We start from the raw sequence: 20,161 nt of genomic DNA, 5'->3' as shown, positions 1-20,161 counted from the left end.
CTGTATTGTGCTTTCATCAGGCACAAGAAATAGAGGAGGGAAAAGTTCAGTTTTGTGTTTCCAGCGTAGAGCATGAACTGAGCTGTTGGGGAAACAGTTTTTACCTAATGAGGATTGGCATAGTGGAGTACAAGGCATTGTAGAGTCCTCTCAAGTCAGTTACACTTTGAAGTGAAAGTGCTTTCCCACAGACTGGAGACACTTTACAGTGACAAGTTTGTGTACCCGTTACGAACCAGACAAAAGACAGAAACCAGCCTTGCGCTCAAATCCTGCAGGGACAATAATCAAAGGAAGTTTTTAAGAAGGCTGGATTTCATCTGCAGTGTTTCCAACTTCCTTTATAACTACCTCGTCATCAGGCTTCTGTGTCTGCTGCTCAGACTCAGCAATCCTTATCGATTAACAACCTGCCAACATTGACGTCTGTTTGTGTTTGTATTTGTTATTCATTCAGTCTAGATCAAAGGATGTTTCCGAATATTTTTGAATAATCTTATTTTGGTTTCTGTTTCTCTCTCTCTCTCTCACAATGTTCTCTCTGTGTTTACACATGTGCTCCTTTTGGGGGGGGGGGGGGGGGGGGGGGGGGGGGTGATCAAAGAGGTGACTGTGCATTGTTCAGATAATACAGACTCAGGGAATAGTAGAAGAATATTTATTTGACTCAGCACAACAAACATGGACTTCCACCAAGCTTTCATTGCTCCTCTGCATCTAGAACTGGAGGACCACACGGATGCTGAAAGTGAGAAATGGGATTCAATTGTGAATATTTTTTAGCTTCAAAGATTATATTTACAATATTCACCACTACCAGGCCCACTACCTGCATTCAGTAGTTTATGAGTGTTGTGAATCCCCATTAAAGCTGTCTCTCAACATACAACCAGACGCACTAGTAAAGTGTGTACCATAGACAGAATATAAAGTTGGTTATAATGGCTGCCCATGGCATCAAATTGCTACAGAGGAAGTGATTGTACAAATGTTGATGCCATGACAGAGATCAGCACCCGTCACTCCCATACGGGGAAATCAAAATGATTTGATGGGTCAGATATTATTGCTGGTTTTGGCCCATGGGCTGCCAGTTGCCAAACACTGCTGTAGCTTATCTGAGGACGTAGAAGAAGACGTGTTGAACTCAGTTTGCAGACTGTTACAGCTGCCCCCGGCCCGACTGCAAGACACTGTTTGCCTGTTTATTCAAATTTGACTCTGCACCTCCTCGGGCCTTTAATAATACACATGCCACGTAAATGGTTTGTATTTATATAGAGCTGTTCCAGTCTTGACCACTCAAAGCGCTGCACAGAACAGTTTTTCATTCATACAGTGCATCTATTAGCAGCACTTTTTGTTCTATGAGGGGCAATTCAGGGTTCAGCATCTTGCCCAAGGACACTTCGGCATGCAGATGGGGAAGACTGGGGATTGAACTGCTGACCCTCAGCCACAGCCGCCACGTGTGAAACTGATAAGATGAACATTTCGAGAGATATATGGGTTCCACATACAGACATTTTTGGAATTAGTTGGTATAAGAGGATATTAAGGTGCAGCTGCGGAAATTGTGGTTTCACAGCAGTGTGAAACAGCAGTGACAAAAAATAAGTTCACATAAGTCATGTTTCCATCATCGCTTAGATTAGAGAGGAAATGTTCTCACTTTATAGACACGGGAACAATTTCACAGAAAGGAAACACATGCAGTGACATGAATGAGTGCCCACGCTGGCAGAAAGAAAACAAGGAAGAAACACACAAACACACACACACACACACACACACACAGGGAGTGTGACTGCATTTTCTGCTCAGGATGTCATTACACCACTAGATTTTTATTTTGAAATAAGTTACTGGCTACTTTTTCGATGTTGACAATCTCATATATAGGACCTTTTAAATACAGTACTGATACACGGTGCTTGTATTTGAATAAAAGCCTCTCAATATGTATGTCCTCAACAGAGTGCAGGGGTGATGATCTGTTGACTGTATTTAAAGATGGACGACGCGTCTCCACTTCCTCCCACTATCCAGAAATAAAGTTTCCTGCATGCAGATGCTGCCATCTTGTACATTTGAAGCTAGAGTCTGTGCGGTAGTGATGGGGGGATGGAGCTGGAGGAGCAACGTCCTGCAGTTATAAGCGTGAGACCAATCACAATTTAGTCTCGGCTGTCAAACGTGACATTTCAGCACGCTTTTTATAGCAATGAATAACTAACTAAAACTAAAGTTACCATAAGAGTTAAACACTTATACCTGTGCTTTGATTTCTTAATTTGGTCCATGTCCCATCTGCTAACAAGGAAGAGGTGAGCTGTATGGCCTGTACTGCAACCAGCCACCAGGTGGAGAGATAGTTCTCTTCATACAATCTATGGTCAGTTTAAACCCAGAGGGACACCAGAGCGTGGCACACATTAACACAAAAAAAAAACTTTGGTATGTATTTCAAATCGAGGCTCACCATTTCCCAGCATGCATGAGATCAAAACCATCAGTGATCTTCTCAAAAGGCAAAGTGTGAGTCACAAATTCATCCACTTTCAGCTTCTTGTTCATGTACTCGTCCACCAGTTTGGGAACACTGTCCACACTCTTGTATCCTAGAAAAAGAGTAAAAGGGCCTCAAGTGAACAAAACAGGACTGATACACAAACAGAGTGTTTGTCTTTTTATCTATGTAAAAAGCGAATAAGTTATCCTGTTGATAGACGTTACAGAACTGTTTCCACAAAGTGACGACCTGGGGGATATTTCCTCTGAACCTACACAACTTTGTGTAGTTTCAGAGTGTGTACGCTAGTCAGTGTAAACGTCTGTGTAGCAGCTTGGCCCCGAGCCAGACACTGAAAGTTTTTATTGTAGAGAATGAATGATGAGCTTGTTTTGTGCAGTAAGTGCTCATTGTGTGCTTGTGTATGAGAGCTGGGAGTAAAAATATGGAGTGGGTGAGTGGAATGGAGACCATTCATGCAGGGGACATGAACAAAAACAAACAAGAGTTTGGCCTCTTTGTTGTTTGTTGTTTCCCCATTCCCCTGTTAATGGTTGATTAGGATCAAATGAAACCTCATGAACCGTGAAACTTCATAACGTGAACCGGATTTCATGACAAACCATCTAATAATTGTAGAGACAACAAAACTTTCAATCTGCTTGTGGCGCTACATTGAAAGTCATGGGCTCATCAAAGTCTTTGTCATTGGTCCTCTGGGGACCATGAATATCTGTGGAAAATTTAACTGCAATGCATTTTACAGAGATGGTTCTATTCTATTCTCAAAGTGATGTTGGTCCGACACCATCAGGAGTATGAGGAGGAGCATTGTGTCTGAGGTCGCTCTCTATTCACTGTTTAGCACATTATATCTTTACCCTGCACCGTTACATGTAATATTCAAATGTGTGAAACGTTTACCCTCAAACATTCACACAATGAAACAACAAAGTTGTGAGAGTTAAAGTTGCGAGGAAAGGCACATGTCGGTGATGATGCAAAAATGATTAATGTGTTTGAAATCTCAACTTGCTGCTCGCTATGAACAACTGAGTGTTTCTTATTAGTTTCTCGAGCATAGTGAATGAGTGGAATAGTGTTTCTGCACACAGACAAATATTAATTTGAATGCGTTTCAATATATTTATCCAGGGGCGAATCCAGGGGCAGGGCCGGGGGGGGGGGGGGCTGACTGCAGCTGAAATCTGCAGATGAAGTGCCCCTGTCCCATCAGGGGGAAAAGTTACAATACTAACAACAAATTAAACAACAATTTAAGAATATTTATTTTACGAAGCATACACAGTGTAATCAGACGAGGATTTTTCTCCCAAAATATATTAAATGATGTGCGTTTAAATCCAAGCTAAAAGAGCACACAGTAAACAAGAAATGTATGTTGGACATATAATTGGTCCCTCTGTGTAAATTGTGGCCCCTTATTTAGAAAAATCCCTGTATTGATCTTGAATGAGCCGTCAGACTCTCTCCAGTAAGAATCATCCCCACAACAACAATGTAGTTACCTCCGAAGGCAGTGCCTTTCCAGGTGCGTCCAGTCACCAGCTGAAAGGGTCGGGTGGAGATCTCCTGACCGGCTGCTGCCACCCCGATGATGACGCTTGTGCCCCACCCTTTGTGGCAGGCCTCCAGAGCTGCCCTCTGCCACCAGGAAACAATGTGAGGACAATATAACCTCTGTCTGATCCAAACAGTGCCTGACCACACACTCAAACATTGTTCGGTTGTGTTTACTCTTTATGTCTTCTTTTTTAAAGGCCTGACATATTAGCAGGGGGATTAGGTTTGTATGATTGAGTATTAAGGACTTAATAAGTCCGAATATTATGAGGATAAAGTTGTCTTATATTACATTCATGACTCATGGTTATTCAGCATTCACAGATTGGTTATTAAGGTTCAGTAGTATGGGATTGTTATTTCCCTCCCTCACCATGATCGCCACATTGCCCACACATTCGAAGGAGTAGTCCACGCCTCCGTCCGTCATCTCCACCAGCACCTCTTGGATTGGCTTGCTGTGCTCCTTCGGGTTCACCGCGTCCGTGGCCCCGAACTCTCGAGCGGTGGGGAACTTGTCAGGGTTGAGATCTACGCCAATAATCCGAGCTGCCCCAGCTGCTTTACACCCCATGATGGCTGCGAGGCCCAGTGCCCCCAGGCCAAACACTGCACAGGTGGACCCAGCCTCCACCTGCAGGGGGAGAAACACATGAGAGGCAAATACAGGTCAGCTCATCTCTGTGGCTATGAGTGAGACAGTGCACAGCAGGGGGAAGAAATAATGATGCTGAAGAGAATATAAATGTACAGCCTCAAATTAAAGCTCCATAATGATTAGAAATAGAGCCAATACATTTAGACCGTGTTGTTTCTCCCCTGGCATCATGTCAATACTGTTATAATGCTAATAATCAATAAACAGCCACAGTATGTCCTCATTAAAAATCATCACAGAGGCTCTGTGAGGCTCTGCTGTGCTCTGACCTGCAGTAAATGCTAATGTGAAGAGGTCCAACGTGCTCCCAATGGCAGCGTTAACATGGTGATGTCGAACAGGAATAATGTTGATGTTCACCACGTGTGTAAGCATGTACGTCACTCTGAAGAGTGTTTGTTCCAAACTTCATGGCAACAACAGCTGCTGAGAGACTTCACTCAAAACCACAAATGTCAAACAGATGCGATGCAAAAGGAACCCCCCAGCGACCACTGTTTTCAGAAACATTTTCTCATCATGCATACAATATGATATTTGCCATATAATTAGTTTAATTTAATGAGCATACATAAATCTTGAGAACTGCCATTCGGATAATGAAAATTCAATACGGCTGCCTTGAATATAGCGTCGCCTAATCCATATCAGACTAAGGCTGTCCAAAATCACTCACTAATGATTATGTAGTCCACTATATTGTGAGTTTGCCATTATGTAATGCTGTCCAAATGTTGAGTGACATTTTTATACCCTGTATAGTACTCATGTATTCCAAAATGCAACATTAAAAGTAGTGTACAACAGATTGTCTGAGATTGAGCAATATATACCATCATGCATTGTGCTTGCAGAGGAGAGACAAGTGGAGGGAGGGCGGCAGGAACAGCCCGACCTGTCGTATGAATGCAAATACGAGCAGAGCAGAGCATCACAGCACAAACTGAGAAAAACTAGTTTAAATCTTTATTTAAAGATGATAATACTAACTGTAAAATAAATATTTAAAATTTTCCACCAGCTGGCTTTGTTGTTTTTGTGCGTCAAAATGTGCCATGTAGTGTGAAAGTGTTTTTCTTCTACTTACTGTATAGTTCATAGATGTCACTATACAGTAAAGTCGGGGCTAGTGAGTGAGTGGGTGATTTCAGACACAGCTTATGTCTACCCATCTAACCAGCTTGAATTTTGTAAATGATTTACACTATCCAAATGGCAGTTCCCAAAACCATGTATGGAACTCACGAATTATATACATATTCAACTAACTATTTCCTTAATATCATATTGTTATAATGCATTACTGATAAAAAAATAATTGATCTGGAAACAGTCTCTGCCAAAGCTTCTGTATTACAAATTTATGAAGGCTCAATATCCAATATCAACAAATTTGATGCTTTCATCCAAAAATGTTGTTGGAATTTTTAGTTAAGCTGCACCAATAAAAGGATTATTATTAAAACCAGTAGGACACATCATCTGGGAGATATTTTGCTTCAGGACGAAAGTGGTGGACTTACTGACTGACACTGTCATAAGAGTCACGCTACCAGAGTGGCTTAAATAATATACATCAATACTAGATACAATGCAACACTGAAAAAGGTTCACAGAGCTGAAGGAACCTGAGCTCCCACCAGAATCAACATAGCTCTTCTGCCTGACAGGCTTTGCTGAGAGGACAATCACATAAATACAAAAATAAACTTCTGCAAACTCAATTTAATTATGTATGCACCTAGTTTCATAAGGTTATAAATGATGTATCAACATTCCAGTTGCAGCGATGAATACTAGTAATTACTGTAGTCTCATATTCATTCTTCTGACATACATGGAGTTTAAAAAATGTATGATATGGGATCTAATGTTTGAGTGTGAGAGTGGGGAAAAAACTGTTTGAATAAAGATGACAACTGAAATAATCAATAAACAATGATAATAGGAAAAAGTCCTTTCTGACATGCCAATTATTGTTCATTATTCATTAGCTCTGCCAAGAAGGATATGTTTCCATCACTGTCTCTCTGTCTGTCAACAGGATTATGCAACCTGTGGGGTTTGAACCAGGAAAGAATACATTAACGTTTGCCTGATTTCTTTTCACTTTCTTCAACACTGTGAGATCTGGCTGAGCGCAGTTGTAGTCCTCATCTGATTTGATTTCTTGGGTTCTCTAGTGTCACATTTCCTAACACATCCCACAGCGACTATTATAGTGCCTGGTGACCAAAGCGCAGTGGTGTCAGGGGAGGAAAGCGGACTTGCCTTGGCGGTGTTTAAAGCGGCTCCATAACCGGTGGTGATGCCACAGCCCAGCAGACAAACCTTGTCCAGAGGGGCCTTGCGGTCCACTTTGGCCAGAGAGATCTCAGCCACCACAGTGTACTCAGAGAACGTGCTGCAGCCCATGAAGTGGAAGAGGCTCTTGCCTTTGCAGGAGAAACGAGTCGTCCCATCTGGCATCAAGCCTTTGCCCTGAGTGAGCCTAGAGAACAAGACATGGATACAACCGTTCAGAGGTGCTACACAGGCAAAGCCAGATTTTTGCTGTGGAGCTGCACCGAGGGAGGTATAACATTTACCTGACTTTTTGGCACAAGTTGGTTTTGGGATTTTTGCAGAACTTGCACTCTCCGCATTGTGGGACGTATAACGGTATGACTGTGTCCCCTAAAACACAAGCACATTGTTTTACAGGGGTCACATAGCTTCTTAATTATCATCTTCAAGGATTTATTACTTATTCTAAAAATAAATCATTTAGAATTTGGGGATCCATGGGAGCCTAGATTATATTTGAGCCAACAACAAGGCACTTTGCAAAGTAGGGTCAAGACCATACAATATTATAGAGAAACCAAACAGATCCTACAATGAGCAAACAATTTGGCAACTCTGCAGAGAAACAAAATCCTTTTATACAGGTAAAAAGCTCTAGAGCCTGAGTGAATGTGTGTTGTTGTGAGGGGAGAAAAGTGGGGGAGGAAGGGTTTTTAGTGTGATATAAGAGAAGAGAACCTGGTTGAAACTTGACGACTCCCTCTCCGACACTCTCCACGATACCGGCTCCCTCATGGCCCAGCACCACGGGGAAAACTCCCTCAGGGTCTGAGCCGCTCAGTGTGTAGGAGTCAGTGTGGCAGATCCCTGTGGCCACAACCTGAAATGACGGAGCAGCATCGGATCAACGCAGGATCATTTAAACTACAGACGTCGTTATTTGAGGATAAATATTTATATCAGCCGTGGACTACAGTGAAGTGATTTATAGGCGAACGTCGTCTATACAACTTTTAGATTTGATCACTCTGCCTTAAAATTCATCCCTAGTGACGCACATTAAACTCTTCATTGTGATACCCATAGGTCTTAATTTTTCTATCAAGCTGACTAATTTTCAATTCTATCAGAATAACTCTAACAACCACATGGACTTAATCACACCCATTCAACTAAATGGCTTTTACTTCAAGTCCCAGGAGTTTGCTCTGAACTTGGAGAATCTTCTCAAATTAAGTACAAGTCTACCCTCTGGACATTTTAGAAATTTGATCTTAAACCTTCCAACTTGTTCCAACAAGTTGCAATTGTTTTATTGAATGAGTATTTTTTATTTTATATATATTCTAATGTTTTGGAGATAGTTATTATGACTGTTATTTCACCAAAAACTGTGTTTGTTTTTTTCAAATTTTTGATAATCTTGTTCCTCTAATTTCCCTTATTTGTGTAAAATGTGAAAATGTTTATTGCTATACCCCTCTGTTGTTGTTTTTCCTTTTTTAACTCTTGTTTTTCTGCCTCAGGTCCAGTGTGTAAGATTTAGGTCAAAGGAAACTATCAGCAGATATTTAATGTAGAATAATCCTCATGATGTTTTCACTAGTCTGTTTCATCTAAATTGTATGAATTGTAGTTTTCTGTTTAAATAACAGCAAAGGACACTCCTACAACATCAATCTAGACTCTTACAACACATAGGAGGGAGGGTGCAAGGTGCACTGTAGGGTTGGAGAATAAACACAGAAAGTAATAAAGTAATTGATTGTAGATAATGATTGAAAAGTGGCTGTTAATCATATAAGTAGCTTATAAACAGTGTATATATAGCACACAGGTAGAGATAAAGAAGCTAATCTGAGATATATTGTTATCAGCGGTGTTTGGTGTGAAGGGTTTATTCCAACACTTTTATCTACTACACCCACCAATGCAGATTACGTTTTAATACTTATTAATAGGGCTACTTATTAATAAATGTGAGTGTAAACCCTGAGTCTTTACCTTGAGCCGAACCTCCCCAGCTTTAGGTGGCGCCACCTCCACCTCCTCCATCACGAGAGGTTTCCCAGCCTCCCATGCTACCGCAGCTCTGCACCGGATCACCTACAACACAACACAACATCTAAGGGCATCAGCTGGTCTGGTATCTGTCATCGCAACAAATCACTGCACACTTCGCCCACTCACTGCACCACAGGAAGTCGTCCAATTAAATGGATGAAGGAGGATAAAACACAGCTGGCTTCCTTTGGACGACAGACAAACAGGATATTGGACTGACTATCAGTTCTTCTACTCTGTTCTTTCCCACATTCTGACTATAACTGAACCTTACAGAACTTTCAGAGAGACTTTGACTTGTTGTGGAAATGTTGCAACGACACACAAACCTTTTCAATGGCATTGTCTTTGTGTGCAGATTGTGAAAGAGTGCAGCAGAGGGTCTGTTCAGATTCAGAGCCACCCTCCATGTCCGTCTACTGTAAACAATCCCTCTGCTCCATAAACATGACACTGAGCCGTGGAAATCCCGGAAGGGTTTTTTATGTTGACTGACTTGAATCTATTCCAACACTTACTGAAGTTCACTGAGCAGATATATGTGAGGAGAAGTCAACATGCTTACCTTCCCTGCAGTTGCCATGCTGTTTCATGAGCTGAGCCTCGCCCCCAGGCTGAGTTGTGGATCTTATCAGTGTGTGGACCAATCACAAAGCATGTCCGGATCTTTACACAATGTCCGTTTCCTTCCTTATATAAGATATGAGATTTCTTTCTCTATTGTTGCAAATTAAAATACAAGACTGTGTCACTTGGTTTGAAAGGTTGAAATTCTGGGATTTAAGATGTGGAAATACAGTTTAATTTAATAATTTATTTAAAGTAAAGTTTATCTGTAGCTTGTGATTTCAGAGTGTTTTAATAGTTATTACATTTTGTTATAATGCAGAACAGAAGAGAAGTATCTTAAGTTTTGCTCTTTATAATTGGATAAATACTAGAAACCATAAATACTAGAAAATGTGGAAAGGTAGGAGACCACACACATATATTCTGGAACTAGAGGAAATTCCATTTTGAAAAAGTATATTTCTTTAGATCCATAGTGGTTTTTGTTGGGAGCGTTAGCTAAAGACAAGTATAACATGAATCAAACATATTATGGATTATTTTTCTGACTGCCAAGAAAATGATAACTGTGAACTGGAAGGATGAAAAAAACCCACTATAAACCGGTGCAAAGGCTAAAACAAGTTTCCATAATGTAACAAATGACTCTAGTCTGCAAATAAATATTGAAGTTTTTATACAAAGATAGAACTGGATGAATTTATACCTGGATGCTGCTAATTGAGATGGGCTCCGTCAATGGCTGACATGTTTCAATGTAATGAACTGTGCTGTGGGGATCTCTCCTTGTGTTAACATTTGCTGATTTGACTATATACATATATATATGTGAGGGAGCAGCAAGCCAATTGACAGATGCAGAGCAGAGTGGACAGGACAGGTAATATAGTAAGTTACTGAATTCATAGAAAGCAACACAGTGGTCTTATGGTCACACCTATTGCACATCAAAGTTCCCGCTATGGTTTTACTTGCCTCTCGCTAGCACAGATTGGAAGTGAATGCGAGGCAAAGGTTCACATAGGTGTGACCAGGGCCCTCATGTGGAGAAATAGTCTACACTGCACCTATAAATCTACCACTGGCAGCTCTTTATCGGTTCAGTGACGTCATAGACCTCACATGGTTATTTTGTGAGGGATAAACTCATCCAGCAACAGCTTCTTGTTCAGGTGGGCTCAGGTACATCAACCTTACCAACTAGATAAAGAACTGTAGAATATAATTTAGTTTCCAGTGATTCATTTGTTTGTGATAGGATTCATATGAGTCTCACCTCTAATCAGAGAGTCCTTCCATGTGTCCAGAAGGCTTCTTAGACACTGTGAAGGATGAGGAGGTCCTGTTGGGGTCATAGTTATATAAATAAAATGATGCAGAGAATGGTGCAGACCAATCACATCCCTTTCTTTGCATCCTCCCTAATATTTTCACCGCATGAAGAATCCCTGGCTTAGAACACAGGTTATTATGTAATAGTTACATGAATGTATTGACCAGATGAAAACAAATCTCAGAGAGTAGTCCACTCCCCCATCATCTCAGCCACAACTTGACTGATAGTGTTATTATGATCCCTGTTGTTCCCAGAGTCGTGCCGAACACCTTGGCCTCCTCAAACTTCACTGAATCAATGTCAGTTGTTAAAATTCTCTTGGCTCCTGCAGCCTTGCAGCCGATGGCTTCAGCCAAACACAACACACGCGGAGCCTGATTCCACATAAAGATTTTGTGTTTAGTCAGTGTGGCTCTTAAGGTTTGAGGGTTAAAGAACGAGGATTTTCCTTTCAGAGCAGGAAGCATAACAGAAACGATCTTTCCTTTGTTTTCTATTCTGTTGTTTCAATCTTATACATGTATCAAAAATGAAACTTGCACAGCAGAGCAGTATTAACTGTCTCCGTATATAGTGCAAATCCCACAGATGAGGAGACAGCGTGTGCCCAGGGTCTGTGTATGAAGTACAGAGAATGGAATATAGTATTACCCGACAGGCTTCAAAGTGTTGTTTTTACATTTCAGTCAGACAAATCACGTTCAAACGTTTATTGCCGCAGTAGAACATAGTTTGTGTTTGGCGTCTAGGCTCCGACTTAATCACTCCCCCGATATGATTACACAGATATGATGGGAGTGACATACAGATAGTTGTAACCCCTCCGTCGGAGCCTACAGGTGGCTGCTGGGGTGTTGGAGGGGCTGAAGCAACTGGCAGCAAAATTGACGCAGCAGTGCGAGCAGAGGGGTTGATGGGAAATTTCTCTCTGCTTAAATAGGCCGCCTAATAAGGTGGGTGTGTATAATAGATGATTGTGGAGAATGGGGTGTGTCGGGTGATTGGAGCAGCGCAGCTCCAGTTGGCTGCCTGAACTAGCTCGCAGGGTGTCTGCAGGATTACTGAAAACCTGCTGAACTGATTTTTTTAAATTCTTTTTGTGGCGGGTTGGTGCATGACCCATTACATTTAGGAGCAGAGGTGGATAGATGGCAGAATTGGCAAAAACAGCCCCCTTGTTTACAGATGGTTCAATAGAACGTACTATAAATCAGTTGTACCTGTTGTTCCTTAAGGCTATTGCAGTTCATTACTTTCCTTGATTACAGTATTATTCCCTCTTGTTTGAATGTAAGTGACACTGAAGGATTTACCTTATTCATTCATAGGCTGTGTGTTGGCTATTTCAGAGGTCTGTTAAGCATCTGACACAATATTCAGACCTTAGTTCACAACTGTTTAGAATAAAATATTTTGAATTCAGCTCAATATAAAGCATTACAGCAACAAATTGAACGTTGGGCTTTTACTTTTAAGACAACTTGGTGATTCAGTGAATGTTGCTGCCATGAAGGAGATCAGCACCATGGACACCCATGAATGTCTGTGTTAGTCCCTGAAATTCAAATAATCAAATTATCTAAATGATCTGGTGGGACCGATATGAGCATTAATATTATTATTATGTTAATATTGACCGCAAGCCAACCACTGCTGTAGTGTATCCAAGGAGAAGACAACTCGGTCCAGAGACAGAGGCAGTGTGCCTGCCCTCAGACGGATACAGAGCACCGGTCACCTAAATTTAAATGAATTCCTTAATAAAACTATTAATATTGAAGGTATTGTATGTCCAATTCACACCACACTCAGCACTGCTCTTCCTCAGGCACATACCAAGCACAAGTGTGGAGTTGATTAGATGAATGGCTCGCTAGATAAACGTTTCACATACAGACAGACATTTAGAGCGGCCTACCAAATCCATTATCATATCAGGTGCCCAATGGATTTGTATTGCATATTCTGTGTTACACATTCTATCTCTAACAACATGTTGACAGCTCTGGTTTGGATTTCTCTGATGCAGTGCCTCCTCAAGAGTTATTTGGCCAACATGAACTTTATTTCCATATTACAAATGTATGTAGGATTAGCAACCATCAACTGTGTAAAAATGTAAAAAAGAACATGAGATATTTCTCATTGAGAGGCAGCTGGGAAAAGAGACAGAGAGAGTAAGCTGTCCTCAACCTGAGTTATTACATAACAGTTACATATGTTATTGCAGTAAAGGTAAAAAAAGTTTACGTAAATATCTATAAATTGATATGGACATAGTAAAATATTGCACATGAAGGCAGTGATACACCTAGTTACATTGCTTTTTGATGTTTTGATGGATTCTTTCCTATTTGTAGTGTGTATGTGCATAAATTCAGTGTATCAAAAATGTTGGCGATGCAGATATGTTGCATAAATAAAAACAACTGAAAACACACACACCTGTTTTATCAAGTGCGCACAAGCACATTATATTTACCTCAACCAGCTGAGGCCAGTTTTTGCTGAGAGGGGACTGAAGCTGCAGGGCAGGTATTAGGAGGAAACCGCAGTAGCTCCTCGACTGTATGATACCCTTTTGACCCAAGATTTATTGCTGCAGTATAAAACAGTTTGGCAAACACTGAAATTGGCAAGGACTGCAGCCATGTTATGAGCTCCCAGTTACCCAGATGAAGATGTGGAGGCTGTGTGGAAAAAACCAGCTGCAATCTAGCCACCATGCATGTTCCAGTCATCAGCAGCATAAGCTACACTTTCTAATAGCTACTGAGATTTACTGACTTATTGAAATGGAAGTTGGACAGGCAGGTCAACAAATTGGGGAAAAAAGCATATTTGCTTTCTTGCCTAGTTAGATGAGCAGATTGATGCAATGTTTGTTCTGTTGGTCTTCAGTCCGATAGTATTAAAGCAAAAATTTGAACGACTGTCTCTCAATAGTTTACCATAAAAATGTTCACAATCCACCATCCATGCTGCACATGGCCCATGAGACAGTAGGTCCCACAATTCCTAAATACAAAGTGAGCCTAGGATGTGCTAGCACCAAGCCAAGAGTCATTTCTACCCAAAACAGGTGGTGAAACCTCAGAGGGAGAACGTGTGAAGGAGCCTTGTGGCTGCTACAGAACTGTAAGAACCAGACAAAGTCAAATTGTTCAAAGCCTCCTTGGACATCTGAATATCCTGGTTAGTAACTGAAACTCCTCAGGCATTTGGCGAGCGGCTTCAGGAAAAAAAATTAAACAAAATAAACTGAACAAACAGTACTTGCTGAAGTTGTTCATCCTTATGTATGAGTCATAATGAGCTGTTTGTGTGAGGTGCCTCTGCTAGTCTCTGAAATAATGAGAGAGAAGTTTGATAAAATCAAATAATGAATACTTACTATGTTGGAGTGGGAACTAGATAGTTGAAATGGAGAGCTGGATTGAATGCCACATTATGGTATGGGTAATACTAACACAATATAAAATGATGAATACTGTCAATATCAGGATATTGTAAACATTTACAAATATCAAAAAGTTCCTAATTCAAATTACAAAGTAAATACATATAGGTCATTTCAACCCATGTCAGTAATTTGGATGTTGAAATACAAAACCTATTTTTGTACAGAAAGTAAGTAAGGAAAAATATAACTGATGAATTGTGGGCTTTTTAATATCGACCTGGTATATTAAACAATAATATAAAACAGGAAATTAATATGGCTTATTTTTGAGCCACGTTATTAGAAGGATAGTGATACAAATTTTTTTTTTTTACAGAAATGGAATTCTGAATCACAAAACTTATTGCAAATAGAAAACAAAAGCTAAATTGCTTCACTTTTAATACGTGTTGTTGATCAAAAGGGTTCCATCAGTTTGGTTTCAGAACATTCACACGTGTCCGGATGCTGTGGAGAAAAACAAAACCGACATTTGTCAAATGTTCATCTGTGTGGCTTGCTCGTAAACCCCAGAGGAAAGTATAAACCTACCATTTGCCCTGCTTCATCAGTTCAATGGCGTCATTGATCTGGTCCAAGGTCATGCTGTGAGTGATAAACTCATCCAGCTTCAGCTTCTTGTTCAAGTAGGCTTTAACCATCTCAGGCACAGCATCCTTACTCTTAAATCCTGAGCCACAGAGAACACACACTTAATACATTAAATACCAATCCAGTCATATCTTAAAAGTCCAGTGTGTAGGATCTATTTAAGGAAACACAATTAAATGTCCATAATCATGTATCATGTAACAATCAGTCTGTTTTAATCACCTTACCCTTCATCTATATCGGAATTCAGTCTTGTTAACACATTCCACCATGTTGTGCTGCCTTGTTACTACAGTAGCTCAGAATGGACAAAATAATTTGCTCTGGAGAGGGGCTTTTGTGTTTTCAGAGTAGGGTCCAGCTGCAGCCGCAACACAAACGTGAAGGAAGTTGAACGACAAATATGATTCATGGACTGGGTTGAGAAGAGATGACGAATATATTCAATTGATAGATATGAATAATGAACAACTACTATTTTTTTAAATATGTATATACAATTTGTGTTCTGCACAGTTCAGTTAAAGTTCATCTTGTGCATTTTAAAAGCAATGCTTTCTAAACAGGTATCCTAATGCCAATCAAGCTAACAATGAAGCATGTACATGTTTTTTTCTAGTTATGGTAGGCAACAATGAAATATTTAATCTACTATGATGTACAGTTATACATGAGTTTTTCTTTTTACTAATTAAATGTATAACCTACATTTGGATGTTGATGATTATACAATATATTTTTAATATTTGGGAAAATGCAATCAATGACTTTTTTCCTAATTTCTTTTTACTAATTGCTCGAAATAAAAAAATGTAATTGTTTCACTGAGCCTCTCTCCTCAGCTCACGTTAATATCAAGAAGGTGGTCCTTACTATTTTTAGAAAATGACATTTAAAGTAGTGTTTTAATTAAAGTGGATGGTCATGTCTGACTGAGATGGGTCTCACCTCCAAACAGAGAACCCTTCCAAGTGCGTCCGGCGATAAGCTGAATGGGTCGGAAAGCAATGTCATGCTTGTCTGTCCAGCCAACCAGCACACTGACACCCCAGCCTTTCACACAAGACTCCAAAGCACTGCGCTGGATGGAGAAACAGCACAAAGTCAGAGGGCAAGTATCCATGGGGGCTCAAATCCCCAGAGTAGAGATGCTGTCAAAATATGGGCTTTCATAAAACTTTAACTTTTTAATGCTTGAGTTAAAGTTCTTGAGAAATACTACAGATCTTCATCTCGGTGCCTCACCATGACTGCCACATTCCCAACGCATTCCAGAGAGAAGTCCACTCCTCCATCAGTCATCTCAGCCAGAACTTGGCTGATAGGTTTATCTTGATCGTTGGGGTTCAGGAAGTCAGTCGCACCGAACACTTTGGCCTTCTCAAACTTCTCTGGATTGATGTCAACAGCAAAGATCCTCTTGGCTCCAGCAGCTTTGCAGCCCATGACTGCAGCCAACCCCACAGCTCCCAGGCCAAACACAGCACATGTGGAGCCTGGTTCCACCTGAAGTGTCAAAAAGTCTGGTAAACATGGTTCTTTAAACAGCACTTCCTCATATTCCATACAATAATTAACACCAGTTAGCCCTGAATACAGTGGAGCCACAGATAGTTTAATCCATTTCATATGTCTTTTGTAGTAGTTTGACGGATTTCATTACCATGTTGGACTGTAAAACATACACACACCTTAGCAGTATTAACTGCTGCTCCAAATCCTGTGCAGACTCCACATCCAAGGAGCCAGACTTTGTCCAGAGGGGCAGCAGGGTCGATCTTAGCCACAGCAATCTGCTTCACCACAGTGTACTCTGAGAAGGTGCTTATTCCCACAAACTGCAGAATCTTCTGCCCCTGACATGTAAACCTGGAGTTTTTTATTGCCATCACATCATGACGATCAGCAGCCCTGTACAGAATTGCAATATGGCAAAAAAAAAAGAAAAAGACATGTTCTGTCATCAGATAGCACCGTATGTTGTGCCAACATAATTTGAGAGTGAAAACATGATTTGTGTTAGAAGGTCATTATATTTTTAGTTTCTATTATTCTGTTTGCAAAGATAAGCTCACCATCCACGAGCACACCGGTTGGTCTTGGGACTCTTACAGAAGTGACATTCTCTACACTGGGATATGTATAGAGGAATCACCTTGTCTCCTGAAATAATAATACATTTTGTGTAATACAGTATTATTGCCAACAAGTAAAAGGCAGATGTGAAGCTAAAAACAAAATACACCACTGTCACAAGTGTGGCCAATTTTTCTTTGACACCCTGCTTTCTTTGTGCCACAGTGGATCAACAAATTCATTTCTGAGATGTCCGAAAATTTCATCTGCTTAGTTAGAAGTTGACTCCCCAATCTCAGCTCCTTTTTTTTCTCACTGCGTCTGCGAAAATGTCAAAGCACATCAGTAGGAAATGTGGTGAAGTTTAATTTATCCACTTAACGTAACAAGGTGGGTTTTTCATATCATAGGATAGAACACACAATTTCTACCCCCAAGCCTTATTTCAGCAATCTAACCAAAGATAAGACATGAAAACCACAACAGCAAAAAAACCCATCTTATTTCTGGTGTTTATAACTCATCGTCGTAGCACTCTTAATGATTTGATCTAGGTATTGCTACAGCTACTTCTCCAACAGGGAACGAAACCTGAGTTAGTGGACAATTGAAAATTGAGAATGAATGCTTTAACTGACCTGACTGGAATTCAGTCACTCCAGACCCTACACTCTCAACAATGCCAGCTGCCTCATGTCCAAGGACGACTGGGAAGCCATCTTTATTCATGCTCTCAAACAGGTGGTAAAGGTCTGAACGACACACCCCAGTTGCCAGAATCTGCACAAAAGAAAATATTCAAAATATGAAAATATGCCAGAAAGGTATTGTTTGTTCTTTGTAGATGCACTGGCAGTCGAGTTCTATCCTGAATACAGAGAGGGTGGGATCGTAGACCGCGTTTAGACCTGGTATTGACAGAAGTAGGGAGATCGTATGGGATATGCTCTTTTAGCGGTGTGAAAAAAACCCCAAAACATCCCATTCACAATGAAGAATGGAGAACCACCTTCTCCGCTGCCATCCTCTGACAGTTTCCACCCACACATGTAAACAATGGACAAATCTGTATGGTGTGATTTGCTTAAAAAAACAATTTAATCTTCTTGATCAGAAATGATGTGTCTTTTTTTAGTCTAGTGCATCTTCTAAACCTGCCTGTTCTCTTGGTCTGTGTTGGTGCTCAGGAGCGACTTCAGAATTATTGGTGAGGTCAACAGACCTACACATACTGCAACTTTTGTATTGTTTGTGTCCTGAAAGTTGTGTGCAATGAAGATGTTTTTCATAAAATCTATCAGAATTGTCTTTATCACTGTTCACGTGTGTGGTTTATATAAGTTTGAATTATATATTTCAATGATATTATTCCTGATGGGGCAGTTTTGACTCGCTCACTGCTGTAGGTTATCAGAGGACGTAGAAGGAGACATGTTCAAGTCGGTCCACACGGTAACTCTAAACTCACCTTGATGCGGACCTCGTCGGCCTGGGGTGGGGCTACCTCTATCTCCTCAATCACCAAAGGCTTGTTGGGCTCCCAGGCCACTGCTGCCTTGCACCTGATGACCTAGAGGACCGTGACCCGACAAGAAATACCCAGCATGAAACGTCACACTCCTGCATGCTGCCCCAGGTAAACTACACTTGGATGGGTTTCTGAAAAAGTGCTATAAGGCAATTTCCAAAAAAACCCTCAAGCTTCTAACCCAAAATTTTATACATTTCAAGTGTCTTTGCATTTTATTTTGTCAATGTTGAGCTGAACAGTGGATACAATGTAACTCTGTGTGATTTCAGGTCAAACTGTCACCTGAAGGTGTCACTGTTTTATATTTTACATTTGAGTCTGCCATGGTGATTTATTTACAAGCATTTTAAAGACCGACTTATCAGAGAAATGTGAAAGCATCATGACCAACTAAAAATACATTTTTACACTGTGTGACGACTGTGCTTCTGAATGATCACACACAGAGATAAAATGCACCAAAGTTTGAAAACATAATGGTCACTTAAAAATGACATAATATTCCATAAAATATATATGAATGTAAGGTTTGTTGCATTGTTTTCTTATGTTTGTTTTCTTGCCTGACTTGACAATGCTGTGAAAAATTCATAAACACATCACAGCTGAACATCAAAGTTCCATAGAGAATAATGTTCCTACCTTGCCAGCTGTGGCCATTTCTGCAGCAAAGAGAGAGAGAAGTTGATGAAGAGTAAAGAGAAGTGCAGCCCTGCAAGAGAGACACACTATACTGGAATGAAAGCTTTTATTAAAGCTGCGGTGAAGAGCAGTTATGTAAACTTTCAGATGGGCTGGGACTTTGAATGTTGCTGATTCATTGTCAACATCTTTCAAGACAAATAAGTTCCAGCATAATAAGAATTCCTTACACCAAGATCTGGACACCAGATGAGAAGAGGCGAGAGAACAAAAACTTCTGCAGATCAGAACTGTATCAATCATGCAGATCCAGCATTTTCAACCTGAAATGTTTTCTGTTTTTCTGTTTTCTAAATCATTAGATTTTAAAAATAGTGACAACATATAACAACAGCTTAGCTAAGTATGAAACAATCATTCTGGAGAGAGTTTAACTCATAGTTGTAATTAAAGTAAAATAGTCTGATGAACTTTTACTCAAATGTTTTAAAAGAATACTGCAAACCAAAACCTTTCCCTTTGAAACAGGCCATTTCAAAATACAATGACCCGCCTACAGTGTTTAGGGGATTGTATTAGAGATGGAAGGGTGCATATGTTTTTTATTTGCTTTGCCTCAAAGTTACGACCCTAGCTCGTAGAGGGAAAGGGAAGTATGTAAACCAGTTGGAATTAGTAGTTGAAATTAAAGTTGTTTTTTAACATATAAGGTTTCAAACTATAGAAATGAGGCAAACGGAAACAAAAGCCAGCAAGTGTTGCTCAAACAAACATATAAATATAACCGATAGAGGACTCTAGCCTAGAGCCTAGAGCTGAGGATGCTTATAAAAAAAAAACAAATGCAA

The 20,161-nt window shown here is 40.3% G+C and overlaps 2 protein-coding genes across 3 annotated transcripts; both read right to left on the bottom strand.

The window, feature by feature from the left end:
• Positions 1 to 644: 644 nt before the first annotated feature.
• Positions 645 to 9,795, bottom strand: LOC109627864 (alcohol dehydrogenase class-3 chain L). 2 transcript variants are annotated; one of them, XM_069535280.1, is made up of 9 exons: positions 9,670 to 9,795; positions 9,045 to 9,146; positions 7,779 to 7,920; positions 7,343 to 7,430; positions 7,026 to 7,245; positions 4,470 to 4,730; positions 4,042 to 4,177; positions 2,483 to 2,621; positions 645 to 742 (listed from the first exon to the last, which is right to left on the bottom strand). In XM_069535280.1, the coding sequence occupies exons 1-9, from the start codon at positions 9,685 to 9,687 to the stop codon at positions 718 to 720; spliced, it is 1,131 nt and encodes a 376-aa protein (XP_069391381.1). In that variant the 5' UTR covers positions 9,688 to 9,795; the 3' UTR covers positions 645 to 717. The 2 variants fall into 2 exon arrangements, with proteins under 2 accessions (XP_069391381.1, XP_069391380.1); XM_069535279.1 differs by lacking the exon at positions 9,670 to 9,795 and adding an exon at positions 9,434 to 9,576.
• Positions 9,796 to 13,053: 3,258 nt separating this feature from the next.
• LOC138412185 (alcohol dehydrogenase 1-like) lies at positions 13,054 to 19,462 on the bottom strand. The gene is made up of 9 exons (XM_069535278.1): positions 19,314 to 19,462; positions 18,609 to 18,710; positions 17,779 to 17,920; positions 17,140 to 17,227; positions 16,756 to 16,975; positions 16,310 to 16,570; positions 16,013 to 16,145; positions 15,005 to 15,143; positions 13,054 to 14,920 (listed from the first exon to the last, which is right to left on the bottom strand). Exons 1-9 carry the CDS (start codon positions 19,329 to 19,331, stop codon positions 14,884 to 14,886), a joined length of 1,140 nt encoding a protein of 379 aa, XP_069391379.1. The 5' UTR covers positions 19,332 to 19,462; the 3' UTR covers positions 13,054 to 14,883.
• Positions 19,463 to 20,161: the final 699 nt, after the last annotated feature.

This window comes from Paralichthys olivaceus, chromosome 12, assembly GCF_024713975.1.
Source record: "Paralichthys olivaceus isolate ysfri-2021 chromosome 12, ASM2471397v2, whole genome shotgun sequence".
Taxonomy (NCBI): domain Eukaryota; kingdom Metazoa; phylum Chordata; class Actinopteri; order Pleuronectiformes; family Paralichthyidae; genus Paralichthys; species Paralichthys olivaceus.
This window is presented reverse-complemented; position numbering and strand designations above follow the sequence as displayed.

Coding starts and splice junctions, on each gene's coding strand:
- LOC109627864 (XM_069535279.1), bottom strand. CDS start 9,514: ATGGAGGGTGGCTCTGAATCTGAACAGACCCTCTGCTGCACTCTTTCA. Junction 7,431..7,778: donor AGTCGTCAAGTTTCAACCAG/GTTCTCTTCTCT, acceptor CTTGTGTTTTAG/GGGACACAGTCATACCGTTA. Junction 743..2,482: donor CTCATGCATGCTGGGAAATG/GTGAGCCTCGAT, acceptor TCTCACTTTCAG/CATCCGTGTGGTCCTCCAGT.
- LOC138412185 (XM_069535278.1), bottom strand. Junction 16,571..16,755: donor CAGCAGTTAATACTGCTAAG/GTGTGTGTATGT, acceptor TTGACACTTCAG/GTGGAACCAGGCTCCACATG. Junction 16,146..16,309: donor TTGGGAATGTGGCAGTCATG/GTGAGGCACCGA, acceptor TTCTCCATCCAG/CGCAGTGCTTTGGAGTCTTG.